The sequence below is a fragment of the Rosa rugosa genome, chromosome 6 (genome assembly GCF_958449725.1).
Source record: "Rosa rugosa chromosome 6, drRosRugo1.1, whole genome shotgun sequence".
NCBI lineage: Eukaryota > Viridiplantae > Streptophyta > Magnoliopsida > Rosales > Rosaceae > Rosa > Rosa rugosa.
The window spans coordinates 50,440,039-50,464,939 of record NC_084825.1 but is presented as its reverse complement, the minus strand read 5'-3'; the positions used below and the strand labels follow the sequence as shown (position 1 = coordinate 50,464,939).

Here is a 24,901-nt window from a genome sequence, read left to right as displayed (position 1 = left end):
CAGACATACATTTCCCTGTAGAGACCACAATCTACAACTCTCCATGCTTAGAATTCGCAAAGCCACTATTCTGTTCTTGCATCAGAAACAAAAATTGAATTAAAACAAACTCAATCAGCATAAACTCACTAAAAACTGAGCAACCAAAAAAAAAAAAAATTATGAAGCAAATGGCTTTGAGTTGGAGGACCATACCCGTATATAGTGTAGGCTGCAGATTGCCAAATCGTGAAAGCAAAATCCAATGTGGTACAGTGAACTACTACTACTACTAAATCATCATCAACCGGTCTGCGGCAACTTCCGGTCGGACCAGTGTCCCCTATTCCGATGGTTGTCAACATTGAACCGGTAAGGTTTGTGAGAGCAGACGGCGGTAAATGTATGGATTGGAGTTTGTGTAGGCGTATGTATATGGTGAAGTGATGGGCTTGGATTGCAAGTGGAAGTGGTGGGCTTTATTAAGATTTGATTAATACACTAACAACATCCTGAGCTTTCAGAAAGATTCAATCTTTTTGTTTTTGTTCTTTATGACTTCACATAAAATACAAAGTTTAAACCAAGAACAGAAGCCAGAATGGCAATGAGTCCGGAATCCTAGGAGCTCAATTTATGAAGCTACTGCATAGTGATTTACAGTACATGTCAACCTTGTGGACTTGTCCAGAGTAACTGTGTTTTTCTTCTCCCAAAAGTAACATTCATGACATAAAATGCTTGCAGATTCACATGTCAATGTTTGTCATTGCAGACTACAGTGCACGACGACATATATCATCATCAAGACTTCTCTGAACCAACTCCAGGCAGCAGAGTAGTATTGCAGCTGTGCGGTTGTTTTTAGAAGAGATACTGGTTTGGATGACAGATACATGTTCTAGCCACCCAAATGCCATTGTTAGCTAGCATCAATTACTCATCTTGATATGATTCTCCCTTTCTGTGATGGAAGGATGAGGTTCGAATGCTATCACTGGTCGTAAGATGTGATCACCTGTGAAATTGCAACAAGTAATTAAAACTAGCATCAAAGAAATTAAAGATGACAGAGCTAGCTAGCAAGGCAACTCACCTTTGATAACATTGTACGATTGATACTTTGCCAGACTCCCTTTTCGTTTCCTCCTTTCCTCTTTATCATAACTGTGTAGAGGGACAGTTCATCAGAGAGGAGATGATAGTTATTGAGGTGAGTGCGAATAAGAGGAGTTTGTTGGTTTGTTCTGTCTAATGCCATTAACAACAGAATTTTAGAATAAAATACATTTTCCATCTCAAAATTTGTTGCTAACTTCATATGATCGGTCTCCTCGCTTTTAATTAGTTCAAGCGCTCAGATTTACAGTACCGAGGCATAATCATGTTATCTACATCTAGGATAACAAGGTGTTAAAGAGCAAAAATGGATGGATGGATCCATCTTGAACAACTATTAAGACATAGTTCCTCAAGATTTATCGCCTCAGTCAAATCAGTCAAACCAACTACATAAGACTAAACCAAAAGGTTACAATCCAATTAAGAGAAGAGATTCATAAGTTAGCACATAAATATATAGAAATTGAAGAAAAAATGAACTTCATAGAGATTAGTTGATTCAAATTTTTTGAAATTAAATTCAGTTAAGCATCAGTATGAATCCGCCATTTTATCACAACTTTTAACACTAAAAGAATAGCTACGGGGCGAAATTGTAAGATTTCCACTGAAGTAAAGGAGAGAAAAAAAGGCCAGACAAACGAGACTAAAAGTCTAAAACTAATTGAGAGTTTGAAGAAAGATTACTCATATTTGCTCGAATCCCAGCCAGATAGATCCGCAATTGCAGTTAGAGCGGATGTCCAGCTCTTCAACTCTTCCTTGTCGAGGTTAGGATTTTCTCCATGTTTGGCAAAAGCTTCTGCAAATTTTCCATTGATTTTCCGTAGATGAGAGGGATCTACTTCGTAGAAGATGGGCACCACTATATGCTTCTTTGTTACCATGCAATCCAGGATTTTGACGAGCTCTTTTAAGCACCAAGTGGAAGTGGCATAGTTCTGAGATAAAACTACAATCGAAATCCTCGAGTCCTCAATAGCTGTGAGTAGCTCCGAAATCTTGTTGCCTTTACTCAGCTCTTCAGAATCAATGAAAGTATTGATTGCTTTCTGTTGCAGAGCTCTGAAATTGGAGGGAGACCAACGACATTAACAACAACAACAACAAAAATGGCATAAGACATATCTTCACAGTTTCTAAATGAGCACAGAACATCACAATATAAAAACCAGCACATGAGCAATAGAAAAGAAAAGAGAGGCAATAGTGTATTCCATCTGTAGATAGAGAATTAGACATATACCTTTCCTTGTTGCTATACAGACCACAATCCACAATCCTCCATGATTAGAATTCGCAACGCCACTATTCTGTTCTTGCAACACAAACAAAACTGAGCAACCAAAACAAGATTATCAAGTATATGGATTCGAGTTCCAGGAACACAACCGAATATAGTTGATTACAACATCGTCAACATCAACCGTTCTGCCACAAGTTACGGTTGGACCGGAGTCCCAGATTCCGATGACTGTCGACATTTTGAAGTTTTGAACAGAGCAGAATGTATGTATTGGAGTTTGTGACTGTGCAGGCGTATGTGATGGGCCTGGACCGTAGGTGCAAGTGGTGGGCTTCATACACCATCCTAAGCTTTCAGAAAGATTCTATCTTTAGAAACTTCACTCATAGCTTTACCCATACAAAGTTTTAACCAAGGACAACAGCAACAATGACAATGCTTTGAGAATCTCAGAAATGCAATTTATAAAGCTTTTGCATAGTGATTTACAGTACATGTCAACCCTGTGGACTTGTCCAGACTAACTCTGTTTTACTTCTTTCAAAGTAATATTCATGATATAAAATGCTTTGCAAATCCACATGTCAATGTTCGTCATTTCAATATCGCCTCTACAGTGTCTATTACACACTTAAATGGCACTTCCTTGCCCCAATGCGAGGCAGCAGAATGTTGCAGAGCTGCGAGGTTGCTGTTAGAAGAGAAAAACATTTCATTGCTCGGATGAAAGAAGCACGTTATAGCCACCATGCCACTGGATAGGGCATCCCAAATTCCACCTTCAGCTAGCATCAAGCACTCATCTTGGTTTGCTTCTCTTCCTATGATGGAAATAAGAGATGGTTGTAATGTTATCACTGGTTTCAAGGCATTAAAACTAATATCAAAGAAACTAGTGGGATAACTGAGCTACATAACGAGCCAACTCACATATGAGAAAACATTCCACCATCCATATGTTGCAAGGACTCCCTTTTTGTATCCTGCTTTCCTCTTATCTGATCTGTGCAGAGAGACAGTATATTAGAGATAATACGACGGTTAAATGGCGAGTGTCAATAACAGCGCAAGTGAGTTTGTAGTGTTCAATGCCATTGACATACCAATATTTTAACAGTTTCTGCACAAGCAAAAAAACAAAGTTCAAAACCAGCAGCAGCAAAAGCAAAACCAGAGGTAACAAGTGTACCACATATACATACCTCTTCCTGTAGACATAACCATGAATAGAAGAGCGAATACCATAAGAATACAATCCAAATAATTCCAAACAAAATTTGCAGCCTTGGGAAGAAGCATGCTGTCCAATTACCAAACTGACCGGACTTAATATGCGAAATAGAACTCTTCTATGTCCTGTATGCTGGAGACGGGTCTGCATGTGTGATTTCCTCTGTAAGTAGTTCTATATAATACTGGCTCGTCACTGATGCGTTGCACGTGCTTAGTGGCCATACAGCCTTGATCCATTCGATAAGTGCATCTGTAATAGTTTCTGCCAACAAAAATAATCTAATGTTATGGGAAGAAAGAAATATTTTGACTTTATAAATCTCGACTTTGGGTGACATTATCTTCAGGGATACCATGGTTTTTTTTCCTAATGATAAAAGATGCGCCACTTCATCCAAACGGAAAGAAAAGGAAAGTAGTGAATTACAGGTCAAAATTAAGTTCCTTTATTGTCTGATATATATCCTTGCTGTATATTTATTTGTGGCCAATTGCAGTCCAAAACTTATATTCCTTGTATGTCCAGGATATTCTAGCTTGTACAATGCGGTATTTAATAAAGATTTCAAAAAGGGTGAGTTCAAAGTAGTTGGGTTAAAATACATTGCTGACCAATTCCTGGACAAAAAAAGCTTTTCAGCTCATAGTTATCTAACATGGCACCATAGCCTTGTTTGCAAGAGGCTCTGGGTTTGAACTCTTCAGTCTCCACTTCTTTGTTTGCTACTATTTGATCTTATGAGTATGAAAGAAAAAAGAAAAAAAAAGGGCCATACTTTAAAGAGAAAGGGATCTGCTTCCAGACAATTAGAAGTCATAGACAACAGTCGCATCATATTGTAGTAGTATAGTACCTCAAAATCAAGAAACATAGCTAAATTTGATATGATAAAAATATCCTAAATACCTGGGATATCTGGATCCAAGTATCTCCTTTTGGCCATACTTTCTCCAAGCATGGCCGTCATCAATAAGTTGATTTGTATCTCGGATCCACGTTGCCGAATTTCGCAAATTTGTGCGCCTTCTTCTGTTAGTACGATTAGGGATAGTTGGACCATCACGTCTGCCAACACACAATCAAATGTTATGGGAGGAAATGCAGGTTGTATGGGACACATTATTCAAAATATAATTAACACAAAAATTGGAGGGGGAGGGGAGCATACTCATTGGCACCACTTTCTACTGTTGCTACTGCAGTAAGAATAGAAGGAACCCCTTCCCCCGCCGAGGACCTCTTGCCCGCGGAGGACCCTTCCCCCGCCAGGGACCCTTCCCTTGATGGGGATCCTTCTTGCTCTTGCTCAGTGAACACCTCTTCTGCGGGAGGCCACTCCCACTGCAATGTCACCCCTGCTATATCTCTCTTTCTCTTCCTCACAGTGTCCAATGGGATTTCACAGCCATCATGATGAGAATTAGGCTGAGTGATGCTTAGATTTTGCAGTCCCATATAATTACCATGAAACAAACGCACTCCGCAACTTGTGATGCAATGTCGTCGTATTACTGTCCTGTAATCATCATGTGCATAGACTCCATTTTCTACCACAATCTCAAATGTGACTTCAGTGTAGTAGCGTTCATTGCCCTGCTTCCCTTCATCACTGAAGCGATATTGTGACCATGGCACATATCCCATGAACATGTGATCCGACTGGAGGTATCTGTTTGTTCTGAAACCCCAATCAAGCAAATGAAAACTGAACTTGTACTCACCATGATTTCCTTTGAAGGTACAAAAACAAACAGCAGATAGATCGGATGCATCATTATGAGCACCCTTGAAGTTACTAACACCGCATATAGCAAATCCCAAAAACTTATCATCGAACCAATTCTGTGGTAGCTGCACAGTCACTGAGAATCCCTTACTCTGATGGTTGAACCAATGAGGAATTTCACTTCCAGGAAGTGACATACTAAAGGAAAGAGGTCGTAGATAGCTACCCTAGAAAAGAAAAAAACATATTTGTTTGTAAATGTTAATGTTGTGTCAAAGTATTTGTTTAAACTTTAACAGAGTCAGAATGTGTGTGTGTGTGTGTGTGTGAGAGAGAGAGAGAGAGAGGAACCTGATAATGTGAATGAGTTTCCACAATATCCCTGAATAGATTTGTTTGTATCAGCTGGAGACAATTTGAAAATGTGAAGCAGAGATTTGTAGAAGAGCGAGGCTTTGGTGTTGAAACTGTTTCCAAAGCTGTGCAATCATGTGCATCTATGTAACTAATACTTGATGAAAGCTCAGGTATTGATTTCAGTTTCTTGCACGCTTCTAATTCAAGATGTGATAAACAACGAAGTCGATTCATTGCTGCAGGTAAGCTCTCCAAGTTGTTTCTGCGCAGCTCTAACGTTCTTAATGAGGACAAATGAGCAATACCATCTGATAATACCATCAGATTGCAGTCACTTAAATCAAGATGTAGCATACCAGAGTAAGTATAATATCCTTTGATTGATGATGACCATGATGAAAGGGGTGCCATCATTTCTTTACATCCATCACATGATAATCTTTTGAGCTTATTCACATGTAAGATCGAAAAAGGGAGTTCTTTTATACCACTTCTTTCTATTTCAAGGACCATCAAGGATTCTAAATTCCCCAAGTTCTCAGGCAAACGATTAAGTTTTGAGCACCCAGAGAGAGCGAGATTTGTAAGGTATGCCAAATTACAGATATTGTCTGGAAGACAGACAAGGCTTCTGCAGTCTGCCATATTCAATAACACTAGCCCCTGAAGCTGTTCAATCGATGACGGTAGTTCTTCAATTGCAGTCTCATTTAAATAAAGCTCCGATAGGTCATCCATAATTCCTGAGATCTCTGGAAACATCTTAAGATTTGAGCAGCCAGAAAGATCAAGGGTTTTAAGAGATTTCATGTAAATGCTATCCGGAAGATTCTTAACTGCTTTGCACCCTTTTAGACTCATGACAACAAGGTTTTTAAGAGCTGAAATTGACGGATGAACCTCCAATAAACTTGAACAACCATCAAGAATTAGTTTCTTCATATTTGTCGCCTCAGTGAAGTCGGGGATTTTCTTAAGGTATTGAGAGTGACTTAGATTAATAATTGTCAACTTTTTCAGAGGCTGCATGTCAAAACAACAAGGATAACATGCATTAGATAACATGCATAATGCATCTAAAACTTCATGCTCATATTTTAAAGGAAAACGATACCTTGATTCCTTCCCACAGTTGTTCAATGTGACTAGAATGCATGTCAAGTTCAACAAGATTCGTCGGTTCAAAATTGGACGGCAAAGACTTTGAGGGGAATCCATGCCAGTGGAGAATCCTCAACTCATTAGAAAGAAACCTGAAGTTCCCACTCAGATGTTGTTGACAGACATCACTTGGATGACATAAATCCTGAGGTGAATGGTTATCACTGATAATTCTTAGCAGTCTCAGCCTCGTCATCTTAACAAAAGCTTCAGAATTTAAGTATACCTCTTTAGATCTTGACAAGTCAAGCATTATGCCCTCAACTGCATCTGTAGCCTGGATAACCATAGTGGAAATTACATGAGTGAAAAAAACCATAAACTTATTTAAAATTATAAAGGTAGTCCATGTTTCCTATAAATGGGGTTTTGGTTAAAGTTAAAGGTTTCTGCTAAACGTATGTACTGATATGAAAAGGAGTTAGAGGTCATGATCAAATATCTCACCGTATTTTGAGTGAACACATGATTGACATCTTCAAAAACCCACAACCTAGTGCGCTTCCCAGGTTCTTTAATTGATTGTCGTCGGACGATTTCCCAACCTATTTCTTGTAGTAAATCATGCATTTCGAGCCTATTGTCATCTGAGATCGTGATGAGAGCTCTATCGAGTAGTACTCGTAATCCACTATGGGGGTAAAAGCCACAACTTTCCAGAACTTTTGTTACATATCCTTTGTCCATTCCTCTGAAGAAGCATGCAATATCTAGAAATATATCTTTTTGTAAAGGATCTAGTCCATCAAAGCTTGTTCTAAGCACACCCTGAATTTCTATGTGTGGGATTTTCTTTAATTTTTCTAGCTCATCTTCCCACTCGCATTCACTTTTGCTATCAAGAAAAGCCCCCAAGACTTTAAGTGCTAAAGGCAGACCTTGAGCATATTCTATGGCACGCCTTGAGAGAGAATCGTACTCTCCCGCAGGTTGGTGTGATCTGAAGGCATACTGCATAAAAAGCTCAAGATCTTCATCATCACTTAAAAATTTGGGACTATATCTCTCCTGCACTCCACTTAGTGATTGCATATCTCTAGTTGTTATAATTATTCTACTTCCACCACCAAATGAACATTGCTTTCCGAGTAAGGCTTCAATTTGGGCAAAATTTTCCACATCATCAAGCACAAGCAAAACTCTTTTCTTATTCAGCCTTTCCATAACCATCTTGAAGCCTGTATTCAAATTACCTAAGGTACACACCTTTTTCTTCAGGATTCTAGATAGAAGTTCTTCCTGCATACGTACCGCACCTTTATTCTTGAAACCATCTTTGACATTTTCAAGAAAGCAATAGTGTTCAAACTGACAAGTGATTTCATCATAAACAGCTCGAGCTATGGTTGTTTTACCTATACCAGACATTCCGAATATTCCAATACCACGAACATCATCCACCCCAAGACACAATAGTACATCTATTTCTGCAATGTGTTTATCCATTCCAACCAAAACATTGTCTTTACTGGATGAGACGCGGATCAATCTTTTAGAAATATCACCGACTATTTTCTCAATAAGCTTGGCGTCATCCCTGCCATATTTTAAGAAAAAGAAAAAGAAAAAAAATACATAAATTTTCTTTTTGTAAGTCCAGAGCAAGAGCTAATGTACTAATATCATACTGATACTACCAAAACATAAATCGACAACTTGAAACTATATGTGATCGGACCAAAATCAGGAATCTTTTAATATCCTAGTAGCCTTTGTTAATTTACAGGATGATGATCCATATATATATCAGAATCTTGAAACCCAATTGATTAGCATATGGTAGAAAAAAAAACATAAACCCAGTTAAATTATTCACCCCTTATTATAAAGGAAAAAACTTTCTGTTCTAACAATTCCATTAGACAGATAATAAGTATATATGAAAGAAATATTTACTCATAATTTATTGAATCCCAGCCAGATAAATTGGAGGCCTCAACTAGAGCAGACTTCCACCTCTGCACCTCTTCCACATGCGTATGTTCAGCAAAAGCTTGCTCAAAACTCGCTTTGGGTTTCCGAATATCAGAAGCATCAAGTTCGTAGAAAACGGGCACCACAATTTGCTTCATCGTTTTCATGCACTCCACGATCTTGACCAGCTCTTTGAGGCACCACTTGGAAGAAGCATAGTGTTTGGAGAACACCACAACGGAAAGCCTCGAGTCGGCGATGGCTTCCAGAAGCTCTGAAGGGTCGTTTCCTGTTCGAAGCTCGTCGGAATCGATGAAGGTGTTGATTGCTTTCTGACGGAGAGCTTTGTAGAGATGGCCGACAAAGTTCTTGCGAGTGTCATCGCCTCTAAAACTGATGAAGACATCGTAGTTCCAACGACCGACAGATGCAGAGGAAGAAGAAGCGGCCATGGAACCTCGATCGAAAAGCCCGATCTAAGAAATGAAATGAGATAGGGGGGCTTTAGTCAAACGTTTCCCACCGGCCTTGAGAAGTGGGGGAAGAATCGTGTTCTATTTTATTAGGAATAGGTGGACCAATTAACAATTATCAATCATGTGCGCTCACGTATTCTCTATAGTCTCTCTTTATTAATCGAGTTAATTAATCGGACAAAACCCGAAAAGGAAAGAAATGTTATGAGTCAGGTGAGTTGTAAGACCGCAATTAACGAAAATATCTCGTCTTTTGAATTGCATATAATATAGAGGAAGAATTTTGGATTTAAAATGAATTTTGTCTTAATTTAATATAAAAATATAATAGTTTGATATAAAGGCAGACTAGTCTAGCAAGGCATGGAACCGATCTATTTCTACAACGAACTAGTTTTTACTTTTGAGTAAAGATAGATAGTATTCATTCAAATCTTAGAACGGCATTTACAATGATTTCCTTTAGGGAAAAATGCACCAACAGTGTCCGGACACTGCGAGGACTGTCAAAATAATACCTGAACTTTCAAACGTATCAATGTGATACCTGGACTCATATTTTCGTATCAACGTAGTACCTTCCGTCACGGAAACGTTAAATTTTGCACATGCGACGCACGTGAGGCCGAAAATGAGGGCAAAAAGACCTATTTACCCTCAAAAGTTTTTTTTTCTTTCTTTATTTATTTATTTTTATTTCTTTCTTTCTTTCTTCTTTTTTATTTATTTCTTTACTCATAACTATCCACGCAGTTAGGAAAGACCAGTACTATCCACACTGTTACATTGAACCCTTATTCATTAGTAACCCTACGAGATTATGGCTAGTCATCTCATAAAATTAAAATTAAGTGAGAAATTCATTTATCAATACACTCAATTGTGGTTCGCTGAGAAATTCATTTATCTACACTCAATCTGTGCAGAGAGACAGTTCATTAGAGAGAAGATGAGGGTTATTGAGCTGTGTGTGAATAAAAGGGCCAGTGAGTTTTTTCTGTCCAAGCCATTGACTACAGAACTTTAGAATAGAGAAGCATACGTTTTCCGCCACAAATTTGTTGCTAACTTCATATGTTCTCACTTTTACTTAGTTCAAACGCTCAGATTTACACTACTGAGGGCAAATCATGGTGATATTTTCAACAATCCTCATGATAGTAACATCAAGTGCTGAAATTTTTGCCCGAACAATCCTCAGAAGAGAACTCTACAATAGCAACAAACATATGTTACCAACATTTCTCCAACAAGGCAACAGTATGGTGCCAAACTTGTGTATCGTACGTACGAGAATTCACAATAAAAGCTATATACTTGTCAAGGGAATGCAATCAACAAATTACAATTTCAAGTTTCAGACAAATAATTCAGTCACCCACAATGTTGACTGGTGCTATTTCTAAGTAACAAAACTTAAAAGATGAGTAACAAAAATAATAACATGAAGATCTTTACGAGCATCAAAGACAGCACATAAATGCATAGACTTTCTACTAAGAAACTAACCTTGGATCATTACTGTCAACTCTTCAACTAATCTTTTTTCCTTTCATGCAAGCCAAAGTCCTCTGCTTCTGCCACTTCTCTATATTTCCACGCCATACTTCACCCAGCCAGTAAAAGCAGCTGCACAGCGGCCCTAACAACCCTCTCCAACGACTCCTCCCCCATCAATTCTTTCTCTTCTTTGCCCTCACTCTGTGAATTTGGCACCACCAGATCACTGTGGCTGCCCAACTCCGATATCTCCCCCTCGTCCGAGATTCTGGTGACTCTGTCTCCTTCTCTTTCTGTTTCTTTCTTTCTCAGAGAGAATGCCGACCCTAACGCCTGGCACCCCTCTCCCTCCTCCTCTTCTTTTCTCTCGGTCTGCGGCTCTGGTAACAGCTCCAATATTTGGCACGTGCCTCTCTCCTCACGCGACTCCGATGACTCTGCCTCCAACTCTGTTTCACTCTTTCTTATTTCCAACGGGTCCGTAAAGAAAGGTGCGCCAATCCCCGACACCCCTCCTATAGCACAGCACCCCTCCCCCTGCTGCACCGCATCCTCCATTGTCTGGCCATCTACATGAATTAGGGGCTGTGTCACGCTATTTTGCATCTCATCGTGAGCATAAACTAAACGAACACCGCAGCCACTAGTAAACCAATCTTCTGTCGGCGAATAAGTTCCAGTTTCTACTACAATCTTGAATGCATCTAATCTATCTTGTGAAATCCTGCCATATCCAGACCATGGCAAATATGCCATGAACAGGTGATCTGACTCTATACTGTAAATTCCGAACTGCCGGCCGAGCAAATCAAATTCGAAGGAGTACTCACCATGTTTTCCTTTTGAGGTCCAATAACATCTTCCATACATATCAGATACATCATGACAAGCACCATTGAATTTAATAACAATGCATATAGCAAATCCTAAAAGCTTGTTATTGAAACTATTCAGTGGTGCTTGGAAAGTTGCTGAACATCCTGTCTTCCGAAAAGTTTCTGAACATCCTGTATCCCGAAGGTTGAACCATTCTGGAACTTCACTTCCAGGAAGCCACATGTGGAACCACAGAGGTCGCAGATGACTGTCCTATACATTGAAAACAACTATAAACTTACTTTCGGGATTTTTATGTGTGTCAGTTGAGAGAGAGAGAGAGAGAGAGAGAGAGAGAGAGAGAGAGAGAGAGAGAGAGAGAAACCTGGTCGAGAGAATAAGTCTCAGTCTCAACAATATCTATAAACAAATTTGCTTGAAGCCGGAAGCAATTAGAAAACCTGAAGTCTAGAATTCTACATACTGGATCAGTCTTTCGTCTTGAAACTGTTTCCAGAGCTGTGCAATCATGTGCATCTATGCGTATTACACTCGATGAAAGCTCAGGTACCGACTTCAGTCGCTTACAAGCTTCCAATTCAAGATGCGTTAGACAACGAAGTCGATTCACTGTCACAGGTAAGCTCTCCAATTTGTTTCTGCACAGCCTTAATGTTTTCAATGAATATAAATGAGCAATACCATCCGATAACTCCAACAGATTGCAGTCACTTAAATCAAGACGTAGCAGAACAGAGTAACTACAATATTCTTCGATTGATGATGGCCAGGCTGACAAGGGTGCCGTCATCTTTTTACATCCAATACATGATAATCCACCTTTAAGCTTTCCCAAACGTAGGACAGAGAATGGAAGTTGTTTTATACCACTATATCCTACATCGAGGACCTCCAAGGATTCCAAGTCCCCCAATTTCTCAGGCAAGTAATGAAGTACTGAGCACCCAGACAGATTCATATGTGTAAGGTTTGCCAAATTACAGATACTGTCGGGAAGAAATTCAAGGCTTTTGCAGTTCCGCACACTCAATTTTTTAATCCTCAGAAGCAGATCAATTGATGAGGGCAGTCCTTTAATTGCGGTCCCATCTAAACGAAGCATTGATAGCTCCTTCATGATTCCTGAAATCTCCGGAAACTTTTCAAGATTTGAGCAGCCCGAAAGACAGAGGGTCTGTAGAGATTTCATATGAATTCTCTTTGGGAGAATCTTGAGTATTTTGCACCCGGTTAGATCCAATAAATGAAGGTTTTGAAGAGCAGAAATGGATGAATGAACCTCAAATAAACTTGAACAGCCATCAAGAAGTAGTGTCTCAAGATTTATCGCCTCAGTTAAGTCGGGGATTTTGACAAGGTATCGACAGTGACTTAACTTGATGACTCTCAGATTTTGTAGGGGCTGCATTTAAAACACCAGGAAAACATGTCTTCATACATGGGGCACATGGAAATTTATAATTTTGAAACAAGAAAAGGATATTTAGATGATCGTACCTTGATTCCTTCCCAAAGTTCTCGAATGTGACTACCACGCATGTCAAGGTGAACAAGATTCTTCGGGATAAAAGATGATGGCAAACACTTTACCGGGCATCCATGCCATAAGAGAAACCTCAATTCATGGGAAAGAAACTCGAAGTCCCCCCTCAAGAGTTGTTTACAACCACCTACTGGGCATATATTCTTGCGGCACTCGCTATATGGAAATAGGTATACGGGGAATGAATAACAGATTATTAGCAGTCTTAGCTTCGTCATCCTTACAAAGGCCTCAGCATTTATGCTTAGGTCAACTTTTGAGTTCGACAAGTCTAGCATTAAGCATTCAATTGCATCCGTAGCCTGCAAACCAATAGCAAATTACATGTCAGTGCAAAATATCCATAACATTATCAGAAAGGTAATACAAGATTCCCATGATTTGGTCAAAGTTGAATCTTTGTATTTTGGGAAAAAATCATGAATAGTATCCAAAGTAAGGCCCACTACGAATTTCAGTACATAAATTTCCAAAACATAAACTTTGGTACATCAAATATGAAACCCGACCCAATATACGTACACGACGTCAATGACTCCGTCAGACGTCGTGCCATTACGCACATAATAAAGGGCAGAATTGGTTTTTTAGTTTGAAAACCCTTATCCCTTCGACTTGGTCAGCTGTCGTATATAAGGACATGTAGTCCACCACAGTCAACTCGTTTCTCTCTCTCTTTTATCCCTTTGACAGCCACAGCTCAGAGAAAGGGAAAGCACAGCAACAGCTAATACTAAGAGTGAATAAGGACAGTTAAGGGCAGAGGGAATCAGAATCTTATCAGAAAGAATAGGAAAAAGTGGAGTGGAGTGAATGGCACAATACTGGAGGTATTTCCGGTTGGATGGAGATCCAGCAAGATATGGAGGTATGGATAAATTATTCCCTTTAATAGATCTGTTTGCTTTTGATGCTTCTGTCGCAATTTAAGGGTGTTTGATTGAGTGTGGTAAAAAAATATTCCTTCTTTGTTTATCAGAGTCAAATATTGACTGGCTAGGGTTTGTGGGCACTGTTTGTTTATCCCATTTTTTTGTCTTGTTCTGCCTTTTCTATTTAAAAAACCCCTTTTTGTCGGTGAAAATGGTTGAAATTGGTTGGGAATTGAATACAGTATTCAAGATTAGGGTTTCTGGTTGGTGGGTGTGAACTAGTGTTGAAGTAAATGAATCTGTTGACCCGATTTGGCATGTGAATGTATTTGTTAGCACTAATGGAAGTCCCTTACTGACATTAAAAAAAGGAAACAGTATGTATAATGGGTTTGCCACACACACACAGCCGTCCCTCTCCTCCCAAACCCTACCTCACGCACACACACACAGAGCTCCACCGCCATGGGACGCGTCCGCACCAAGACCGTGAAGAAGTCCTCCTGGCAGGTGATCGAGAGGTACTACTCGCGCATGACCCTCGTCTTCCACACGAACAAGAAGGTCCTGGAGGATCTGCAAAAATCCCGTCGAAGCGCCTCATTCTCGACCCATCTCATGAAGCGCATCCAGAAGGGCCCCGTCCGCGGCATCTCCCTAAAGCTCCAGGAGGAGGAGTGCGAGCGCCGCATGGACTTTTCCCCGACGAGTCCGCCATGAAGACCGACGAGATCGCCGTCGACAAGGAGACCGTCGATCAAGAAGGTGGATCCCTCTGATCTCCAGACTGCGCCGATCGGGTACGGCCCCAGGAGGTACTAGGAAATGGTGGCCGGTTGCCGGTTTTTCGCCGCCGCAACGGTTTTGATGTTATAGTACATTGGGTTTTTTTTTGGATTAGGAACCATGTCTAATTTGCTATGCTTTTTTTTGAGTTTGTTGTGAACTAGTGCTTTGTCCTTTATGGGAATTTCTGTTCTGGATCCAGAATTTAAAGCATGTCTCTTTATTTAGATTTGCTGCATAAGTTGTTTTGATATCGTGGTTAATTGGTTCAAATGTTGTTTCTGTGTTAATTGGTTGATATTTTGGTTGATTGATGTTAGGGGTTTGTTTAAGAATGATTACAGTAGGGTTTAGATTTGAGTTTATTTGGAAGGATCTGGTTTGGTCTTGTTGTTGGATATGATTACTTTGGTTCCACAAATGACATTGTGGTTCTAGGTCCCGGGAACTGAAGTGATGTTGATTTCAATTATGTTAGTTTGTTTAGTTGTTAGAGAATGCAAGCTTTTTAGTGAGGCCGTGGATAAATCCCCAGGCTCATACTGACCTGCTTTTTTCTGCTTTTGTTCACATTTTCTTGATGCAAGTTCTAGGTACTTGAGGGTGCATTTTGTCTGGAAATGTATATACTAGAGTTGAACTGCGACATAAGGGTGCATTTATGTTTTTGTTTTGAACATGTCTTTATAATGATATGGGAGCTGGAGAGTGCTCTCAATTTTAGTGAAAAGTGATAACCTGAGTGGAACTAGTAAAGATGATAGTCATGAATGAAAAACAACAAGATGTACGGTGAGGGTAGGCTTTGTTTTGAATGTTGATGATATGAAGATTGGTTTTCTAGAAAGACTGGCCCTACAAATTGGGTTTATTTTTGGATTAGGAACTATGTCTAATTTGCTATGCTTTTTTTTTTTGAGTTTGTTGTGAACTAGTGCCTTGTCCTTTATGGGAATTTCTGTTCTGGATTAAGAATTTAAAGCATGCCTCTTTATTTTTAAAAAAAAGAAAAGTATAATGGGTTTGTTTGATCTGATTGGATTACTGTTGGTGTGATTAGTGTGAAGGATATAATCTGATATGAAATTCTTTTGAATTTCCCAGATCCCAGTTTGTTTACTGTGAAGATTCACCACGGCGGCAGGTTTTACAGTAATGGAGGTATCAATAGGCAGTACAGGGGGAGTGAAGATCCTGTGTTTGTGGATGGAGTTGATCCGGATAAAATATCTGTTACAGGATTCAACTACTGGGCGAATGATCTTGGTTATATTGGAGGTCCGATCATGTATTGGTATAGGATTCCTGGGAGTGAAGATGGAAGTGGGTACCTACCAATAGTGACTGATTTAGATGCAATGGATATGGTGCAGTTTGTTCCCAGTAATACTAGGATACTTGATGTATATATTGTTTGTCTTGGTGGACGGAGGCATTTCCAAGATTGGGAGTTGGATGGTTATGCTAGTGATGTGGACCACCTTCTTTATTTCAGCAATTTCATTGAGGATCTGCCATTATCAGCAATTGAAGATGGAGACTTGGACCCAGTTGCAGAGGGAAATGAGGAAGCAAATATGGTCATCAACAATGAGGAAGGGCCAACTATGGGCCAAGAGGATTATATGAGGGGCCAACAAGATGGAATGGTGCTGGGCCAAGATGTTGGCAGGATGGGCCAACAAGATGGGTTAACAACAGCTGGGATGCATAGTTCGGTGACAGTGTCAAGAGCTTCTAGGCCAAGAACAGCTGGGCCAAGAAATGTGTCAAGTACCCGTACAAGAAGGGATGCAGGTTTTGGGAGGCCAGCTGCTGGGATATCAATTAGGGAGCCTGAAGCCAATCAAAGCTCTCAAGCTCAATCTGTTCAAACATCCTCCAGGGTGACTTCCAACTCTGCAAGGGATAAAGGGAAGCAAAAAGTGGTTGAGGCACCGAAGAAGAAACGAATGAGACCTAAAAAGGCAGAGGCAAGGAGGTATTCAACAAGGGGGAATGAAGGTTGCTCTTATGCAGTTCCGGATGGAGACTTTAGCTCTGAGTCGTCTGATTCTGATGACCCTAATTATGATGGGATTGTTGATAGTGACTATGAGCTGTTGGATGAGGAAGATGAAGTTGACTTTGAGAGAAATGTGGATGGTGATCCAAGTTTGGTAGGGGAGTTTGAAGATATGGGGTTTGAAGGGAATATAAGTGATGTGGAGGATGATGGATCAGATGGTTTTCCAAGTATTCATGGGTCTGATAGTGAGGGTGAAGATGTTGGCCCTTACAAAGTGGGATGCAGGAAGAGGTTTTCTGATTGGGTGGAGTTCAACCCAAAAATTGAAATGAGGAACCCAAGATTTCAGTTGGGAATGGTGTTCCCAAACTCTGTAGTTTTTAAGAATGCGGTTAGAAAGCATGCTGTTTTAACAAGGAAGGAGCTGAGGTTTGAGAGGAATACCAAAGACAAAGTCCTTGTAAGGTGCAGGACCTCACCAGGGTGCCCATTTTGGCTATATGCAAGTTCACCGAAGGAAAAGACAGCTCAAGTAATGATCAAGGTTTACAGGCCAGTACATGAGTGTTCATCACTAGAGGGTAGAGTTTATCACTGCCACGCACCATTCATTGCAAATGAATACATGGACCAGTTCATGGCAGATGGGAACTGGTCAAGAGAGGGAATCCAAAATGCAGTTAATAGGGATTTTGGAATGGATATTGGCTACCAGATGGCATACAGAGCTAAACGAATGGCAACGCAGAAGGCACAGGGGACATATGAAGAGCAGTATAATCTTCTGGAGAGTTATGCGAATGAGCTGAAGAAAAGAAATCCAGGAACTTCTGTCTGGATCCAGACTGAGCTACAAGGTGAAGTTACGAGGTTTAAAAGGATTTATATTTGTTTCGAAGCTTTGAAGAAGGGATGGAGAGCAGGTTGCAGACCTATCATAGGTCTTGATGGATGTCATTTAAAGGGTGTGCACAAGGGCCAGTTGTTGTCTGCAGTAGGGATCGATGGCAACAATGGCATGTATCCGATTGCGTATGCAATTGTAGAGCAAGAAACAAGGGATTCTTGGACCTGGTTTCTAACATTCTTGAGAGAGGACCTCCAGATATACTCTTCAGTGCATTATGCATTCATTTCAGATAAGCAAAAGGGACTGGAGCAGGCAATCAAGGACCTCTTTCCCAACTCTGAGCATAGGCATTGCGTACGACACTTGCACAACAACTTCAAGGGAGATGGCCACACTGGTTTGGCTTTAAAGCAACTTCTCTGGGCAGTGGCACGAGCTAATACTATGTCTCAGTATGACAATGCAATGGAGGAATTGCAGAAGGCATCTTTCTTGGCTTGGAAGTGGTGTGTTGACAGGCCAGCTTGCCATTGGTCTAGGTCACACTTTAAGGATCAGATTAAGTGTGACATCCTTCTGAACAACCACAGTGAGTCATTCAATAAGAGTGTCTTAGATGCAAGGAAAAAACCAATTCTTCCATGTTTGGAGGACATTAGGAAAGCACTGATGGTGAGGTTAAACCATAGGAGGAATTCTGCTGCTAAGTGGAGGTGCAAGGTAGGGCCTAGAATTGAGAAGTTGTTAAAGAAAAATGCAGTCTGGAGCCATGAATACAGAGCACTTGAGTCTAGTGACATGAGGTTTGAAATACAGGGAAGGGGTGTTGCTTGCCAGAGTGGAGTTGTGAGTCAGCATTCTGTGCAGCTGGACACCATGTCATGCACCTGCAGAAGATGGGATTTAAGTGGACTGCCTTGTGGCCATGCAATTGCTGCAATTTATAGCAAAGGAAGGAGCCTGGATGATTATGTTTCAGAATGGTATACTCAAAAGAGATATATGGAAGCATATGAGGTGGTCATCAATCCCATTGCAGGTGTTGCTGAATGGGAGTTGATTCAAAGGGCAATAGCACCTCCACTATATAGGAGGCAACCAGGGAGGCCCAAAACAAAAAGAACAAAGGAACCAGGTGGCTAATGTGATTTTTGAACTTTTGTTTTTTTTACTTGCAAGTACATTTTCAGTTAGTTTGTTGGGTTACTTACTGGAAATTGCCTTCATTTTTAGGTGAGGAACCTCCTCCAGCTGGAAGTGAAAGGCTGTCGAAGAGCTACTATTCTCAGATAACATGTGGGAGATGTCACATGAAAGGTCACAACAGGAGGACTTGTGAAAGAAGAAACGAGGTATGGTTCGCAATATTGATGAAAGTTAATGTTTTGAACTGTGCTAAGTTAATGTTTGTATGCTCAACATTAAGGGTGTCAATGAAGAAGGCCACCAAGATCATGCTGAGCCTCAAACTGTGGATGAAGCTGCAGAACCTGGAGTTCAACCTCCATTGCAAGAACAACCTCAGGATGATGATCAAATTAGAGATGCACCACCTTTGCCAACTGAAGAATCAATTCAGGACAATGCATATTCTCAAGCATCATCTGTGCAGCCAAATCTGGTTAATGACAATGCCAACCAAAATATTAATTTTCGTGTTAATGTCAATCTCAATCTTAATATTGATTCCGGAGGGCCTAGGAATGGAAACCTTTCTCAAAACATGACCGCAGTTGGGCAGAGTGCTTCTCAGGTAAATTTTGTTGGATGGTTATTGTTGGTTATTGTTGGTCATTGTGATTGTGTGAAATAATAGGTTAGCTGGTTTGGTTGCATCATTTTATACGAACCATTGCTATTCAACTATCTATTTCATCATTTCCTAGGCTGAACCAGTGAATGAGACATCATCAGCAAGTGCTGGAGGGTCAAGGAAGAGGTACAAGTTGCCTGCAAGGAGAATTAAGCCAAGAAAGTCACCCAGACTTGCTGCTGCATCTGTTCAACCTCAAAAACCGAAACTGCAGAGGGCTTTGTGGAAACCCTGAATTCTGTGTTTTAGGAACCAAGCTTGGTAGTTATGGCAAGAAACACCACCTGTTAATGTGGCATTTGTTTTCTTATGTTATAGGATAAATGCCATAAGCTTTTGTGTAACAGGTGGTTTTTGGAAAATCTGTAGTAGGGGGCAGTATGAACAATTGCTTTCCATTATTTGGAATTTCTATGTCATGCACAATTGAACCATTAACTAAGTAATTTCATTCCTATCATTGCCATTTTTTTTTTTCATTTTCACCACTACTAATAGTCCATTTTTAAACAAGAGTATGGTTAGTTGCAGACTTTATCAGAATTATGGCGGGAAAAATATGTGTAAGGAGTGTAGGTTGTAGGTTGGAGGGAAAAGGCCGTACAGACCATTTTACCCCTTCAAATACGGCCATCTGGCACCAAACTAACGGCGTCATTGACGTCGTGTATGCTAACTGGTCAGTTTTTAAACCTCATGTACCAAAGTTTATGTTTTGGAAATTTATGTACTGAAATTCGTAGTGGTCCATAGTTCAGGTACACTTACCAAAATTTTCCCTTGTATTTTACCAAACATTATGTACACATTTGACATGGAAAAGAGCTAAAGAATGATCATGATTGATTGAATATCTCACCGTATTTTGAGTCAACACGTGATTAACATCTTTGTAACTCCACAACCTGCTACGCTTCCCAGGTTTTTTAGTAGATTCTAGGCGGACGATTTCTCTACCCATTTCTTGTAATAAATCATGCATGTCGACTCTGTAATTTGACGAAGTTATGAGAGCTCTGTCAACTAGAACTCTTAATCCATTGTGGGGAAAGAAGCCAAAACTGTCCAGTAATTCCGTTACAAAATTTGTGCGCCATTTTCTAAAGAGACATGCAATATCTAGGAATATGTTTTTCTCTGAATCGTCCAGTCCATCAAAGCTTGTTCTAAGCACATCCTGAATTTCTATGTGTGGGATTTTCTTCAATTTCTCCAACACGACTTCCCATTCACATACACTTTTGTTATCAAGAAATGCCCCCAAGACTTTAAGTGCTAAAGGCAAACCTTGAGCATATTCTATGGCACGCCTTGATAGATGATCGTAATCTCTGTTGGGTTGATTTGTTCTGAAAGCATATTTCCGAAACAGCTCGAGAGCTTCATCATCCCTTAAATACGATGGCTTGAACGTCTCATTAACTCCACTTAGCGATTGCTTATTTCTAGTTGTTACAATGAGCCTACTTCCCTCACCAAATGCATGTAGTTTTCCAAGCAAGGCTTCTATTTGGGCAAAAGTTTCCACATCATCAAGAACAACCAAGACTTTTTTCAAACCTAGCCTTTCCTTTATCATATTCCAACCTCTGTTCAAACCCAGACTCTGCACCTTTTCCTTCAGCAATATAGATATAAGTGCTTCCTGCATTTGTACTTCACGCTTGTTTATAAAAGCTTCTTTGACATTATCAAGAAAGCAGGAGTGTTCAAATTGGCAAGCAATTTCGTCAAAAACAGCTCTAGCAATGGTTGTTTTTCCTAAACCGCCCATACCCCATATTCCAACAACACGAACATCATTAACCTGAATACATAATCTTGAATTCATTTCTGTAATGTGGGAATCCATTCCAACCAAGCCATCAGCTTTATTGGACGAAGTGTGGATCAGTTTTTTTAAAGTATTTTCAACAATTTCCTCAACAAGCTTGCCATCATCCCTGCAAGATTTGAAATCCGTGTAATTGTATTTGTAAAGAGTGATAGAGTCATACAGTTGCTAGGAACATATAGTGACATAGAACTAAACTAAAATGTGATCAAGAAAGACTAAAATCAGGCCACTCCGCCTGACATACTAACTAAAACTAACCGAGAGTTCGAAGAAAGATTACTCACTCATATTTGGTCGAATCCCAGCCAGATAGATCCGCGACTCTATTTACAGCGGACCTCCAGCTTTCCAACTCTTCGTTGTCGAGGTTAGAATTCTCTCCGTGTTTGGCAAAAGCTTCTGCAAATTTTCCATTGATTTTCCGTAGATCAGAGGGATCTACTTCGTAGAAGATAGGCACCACTATCTGCTTCTTCGTATCCATGCAATCCAGGATTTTGACGAGCTCTTTTAAGCACCAAGTGGAAGATGCATACTTTTGAGAAAAAACTACAATCGAAATCCTCGAGTCCTCAATAGCTGTGAGTAGCTCCGAAATCTTGTTTCCTTTACTGAGCTCTTCAGAATCGATGAAGGTGTTGATTGTTTTCTGTTTCAGAGCTCTGTAAAGATGGCCGACGAAGATCTTGCGGGTGTCTGCCCCTCTAAAACTGAGGAACACATCATACTTGCAACGAGCACCAGATGAAGATGAAGATGAAGAAGCCATCGTGTAAGAAACAGAAGTTCAACAACTGAAACTAATGCTCCATTTTCTAATTGCAATGAAGAGCCTAATTGTGCAAGTTGCTCTTCTTGTTGGATGGATGCTCTTCTAAACCCTTTCATTATTCTCTACTAACCAGGTAATTTCTCAATCTTTGTTTTGGTATTTGGGGTTGGAAACTAGCACCGACCCATTTGGGGTTGGAAATTAGCACCGACCATCTGGGTGTACGTGCTTGGACCGGCGCATATAGTTTGACTGGGCAAAAGCAATATGATCCAATCCTAGTTTTCAATTTCTATGTACTGGGCAAGAGCAATATGATTGGTTCATTGTTTTCAATGTCTATGTCCCTGGCAAGAGCAATACAAACCGGTAAAATTGTTGCTTGCACTCCGATCAATTGTTTTTTTTTTAGAGTAATTAACTTTGGCCGGTCCAGCTTAACTTAGAAAATTAATGAAATAGTAAAACTAAATAAAGCATGTCAATACAAAAATATAATATGTCTTTTTGGATTCCAGAAGTTGAACAAGTTTTGTCATGATTGGAATTTTCCTGTGGTGAATTTGAATTTGGTGGAGACCATAGAGCATTGACCATTGACTCTTATCTTTGGCATTCAGAGGTGTAGGGTGATTTGCACAAGAAATGTGGCTCTGTTGTGAAGTTGTGATTCGGAGCAACTTAGCTTTTAGTGTCAATAAGAGCAAGTTCACCGGTGTAGTCTTGACTGGTCACCAGCAAGACAAAGCTGATGTTGTGACCGACTGTGGGAGAAAACCAGGTCCAACGGTGGATGCTTGACCGGGCAAAACCCACCCCCTCTTGACTACAGCCAAGAAAATAGTCAAGTCCATGACTATTTCCATGACCGACCAAGCCCACATGCCAGCTCGGCCCAACCCTGATCGTGGCTGACGTGAGCACCATCTCAGCAGACGACGACGCACCGAGGGAGGGAACTGGACGACAGCATGATGACACGTGGCGCCGCAAAGAGACTAGGCGTGAAGCCAGTCGCTTGTCGCGTAACGACAGAGAGAGGGGGCCGGCCCGCCACGTGGAAGATAGTCGTTGGTCCTATTTGAAATCTGGGCCTAACGGTCAATTAATCCAAGCCCTTCATTTCAATTAAATGGGCAATCCTACGGCTTACAATTAACATGTATATATATGTTTGTAACATTAATAAACGGTAACAAAAAAAATTAAAAAAAATTCTAAACATTTCTCTATAAATACCTACCATTTATTTTACATCTCATACCCAAAAAATTATCTTTCATAGTAACCCAATTTTGTGCTTCCTCCTCTTCATATAGCTCTCATCTTCCAAATTTATTTATATCCAATATGGATGAACAAAGGGGAAACACACGCCCAGTGGCCGGACCAAAGGGAGATCAAAGTGAAGATGATAATATCCAAGACAAAAGGAGATGGACGGATGAGGAAGATGTTCAATTGTGCAAGTCTTGACTGGTCAAGAAAAAAAACGGGTGGAAACCCATGTCCAGTGGCAGTGAACAGTTACTTGACTGGTCGAATTCTTGACTTTTCGACCTTGACATTTCTTGACTACAGGTGAACTTGCTCTAAAGGATCCAACTCTTATCAAAGAGATGCTACTAAAGGCTGCAGATAAGTTGCCTATGACTAGGAGGGCATTCCATTTGGCCTTTGGAAAGTCAAGTCTCTTTACTTCTTCTTTTGATGAGCAATCAGCTCCTTGTTTCACTTCTTGTGCTACTTGGGTATTTCTATTGCTTTGCTTTTGTTTTTTTACCAATATTTTTTTGTCTGCTGAGATTACAAACAAGTAATTTCGGAGAGAAAAATGCATGTTCATTTGTGTTTTCATATTACTGTCACTCAATGTCGTGAAACATGTTGTATTAACTTAATGTTATGTTTGGCAACGTGCATATCAACTTGTGCTCGCAATTTCATATGGTCTGGGAACATAGCCATTAAAAAGCTTGTCATTGTTTCCTGGAATCAAATTTGTGCACCAAAGAAAGAAGCTGGGCTTGGTCTTCGACATCTGAAAACTCTTAACTCTACAGCGCTTCTTACTATGGGGTGGCGTGTTCTAACAGTTAATTCAGCATGGAGTATTTTTGCCCATCGTCGATTCTCGATCTTCCATCATATGAAGATTAGATATTTTGGTTCTTCAATTTGGCATGGGTTAAAAGTTTCTCTTTCCCTATTGTTTCAAAATTCAAAATGGCTCATTGGGGATGGACAATTAGTTCGATTTTGGACTGAAAAATGGCTTGATATACCCATTGTTGATAAGCTTCATGCTACGACTTATTCTGCTCATTTGACATCTACTATTGCTTCCTTTATCTCAAATCAAAGTTGGGCTTTGCCGGCTCGATTTTGTCAAGCCTTCCCAGATTTGGCTAAAGAGATCATGCTAGTCCCCCTCCCTTTGGAACCTATTAGTGATTCTCTTGTTTGGGAGCATTCTGGTAATGGGACTCTTTCTTTTTCCTTTGCCTATGAACATTTACGACCAAAATTTTTATCACCGACATGGGTTTCTTCAGTGTGGCGTAACTATATTCCTCCACGCTATTCTTTGCTAGCTTGGCGCTTATTTCATCATAAATTGCCTACGGATGATCAACTTCAAAAGAGAGGTATTCCTATGGTGTCTGTTTGTCAGCTTTGTAATTTTGGTTTTACAGAGGATCAGACCCATCTCCTTTTCAATTGCTCTTTTGCTCAACATGTTTGGCAATGGTTGGCTTGCTGCTTTGGTTGTTCTTTGCCATCTAGTGGCTCTTTTCTAGATCTTTGGAATGTTTTCACTCACAAGGCCTTCTCTACTCAATTGAAAAATCTTTGACTTGCAGGAGG

At 40.2% G+C, this 24,901-nt stretch overlaps 2 protein-coding genes across 10 annotated transcripts; both read right to left on the bottom strand.

Moving 5' to 3' along the window:
- Nucleotides 1–2,783: 2,783 nt before the first annotated feature.
- LOC133714184 (TMV resistance protein N-like) lies at nt 2,784–9,290 on the bottom strand. Of its 7 annotated transcripts, XM_062140272.1 has the most exons (11): nt 8,722–9,290; nt 7,273–8,362; nt 7,052–7,102; nt 6,779–6,970; nt 5,659–6,687; nt 4,750–5,534; nt 4,488–4,646; nt 3,550–3,842; nt 3,451–3,467; nt 3,278–3,350; nt 2,784–3,168 (listed from the first exon to the last, which is right to left on the bottom strand). In XM_062140272.1, the coding sequence occupies exons 1-8, from the start codon at nt 9,189–9,191 to the stop codon at nt 3,674–3,676; spliced, it is 3,945 nt and encodes a 1,314-aa protein (XP_061996256.1). In that variant the 5' UTR covers nt 9,192–9,290; the 3' UTR covers nt 2,784–3,168; nt 3,278–3,350; nt 3,451–3,467; nt 3,550–3,673. The 7 variants fall into 7 exon arrangements, with proteins under 7 accessions (XP_061996256.1, XP_061996255.1, XP_061996254.1 ...); XM_062140271.1 differs by having other exon boundaries at nt 3,451–3,555; nt 3,660–3,842; nt 6,779–7,102; XM_062140270.1 differs by having other exon boundaries at nt 3,451–3,555; nt 3,669–3,842; nt 6,779–7,102.
- An 868-nt stretch (nt 9,291–10,158) lies between these two features.
- On the bottom strand, nt 10,159–22,300 carry LOC133713383 (TMV resistance protein N-like). 3 transcript variants are annotated; one of them, XR_009847982.1, is made up of 6 exons: nt 21,546–22,298; nt 20,284–21,367; nt 13,050–13,397; nt 11,917–12,954; nt 10,725–11,804; nt 10,159–10,425 (listed from the first exon to the last, which is right to left on the bottom strand). XR_009847982.1 is itself a non-coding variant. In XM_062139387.1 (5 exons), exons 1-5 carry the CDS (start codon nt 22,028–22,030, stop codon nt 10,824–10,826), a joined length of 3,936 nt encoding a protein of 1,311 aa, XP_061995371.1. In that variant the 5' UTR covers nt 22,031–22,298; the 3' UTR covers nt 10,504–10,823. The 3 variants fall into 3 exon arrangements, 2 of the variants coding, with proteins under 2 accessions (XP_061995371.1, XP_061995372.1); XM_062139387.1 differs by lacking the exon at nt 10,159–10,425 and having other exon boundaries at nt 10,504–11,804; XM_062139388.1 differs by lacking the exon at nt 10,159–10,425 and having other exon boundaries at nt 11,621–11,799; nt 21,546–22,300.
- Between the last annotated feature and the right edge of the window lie 2,601 nt (nt 22,301–24,901).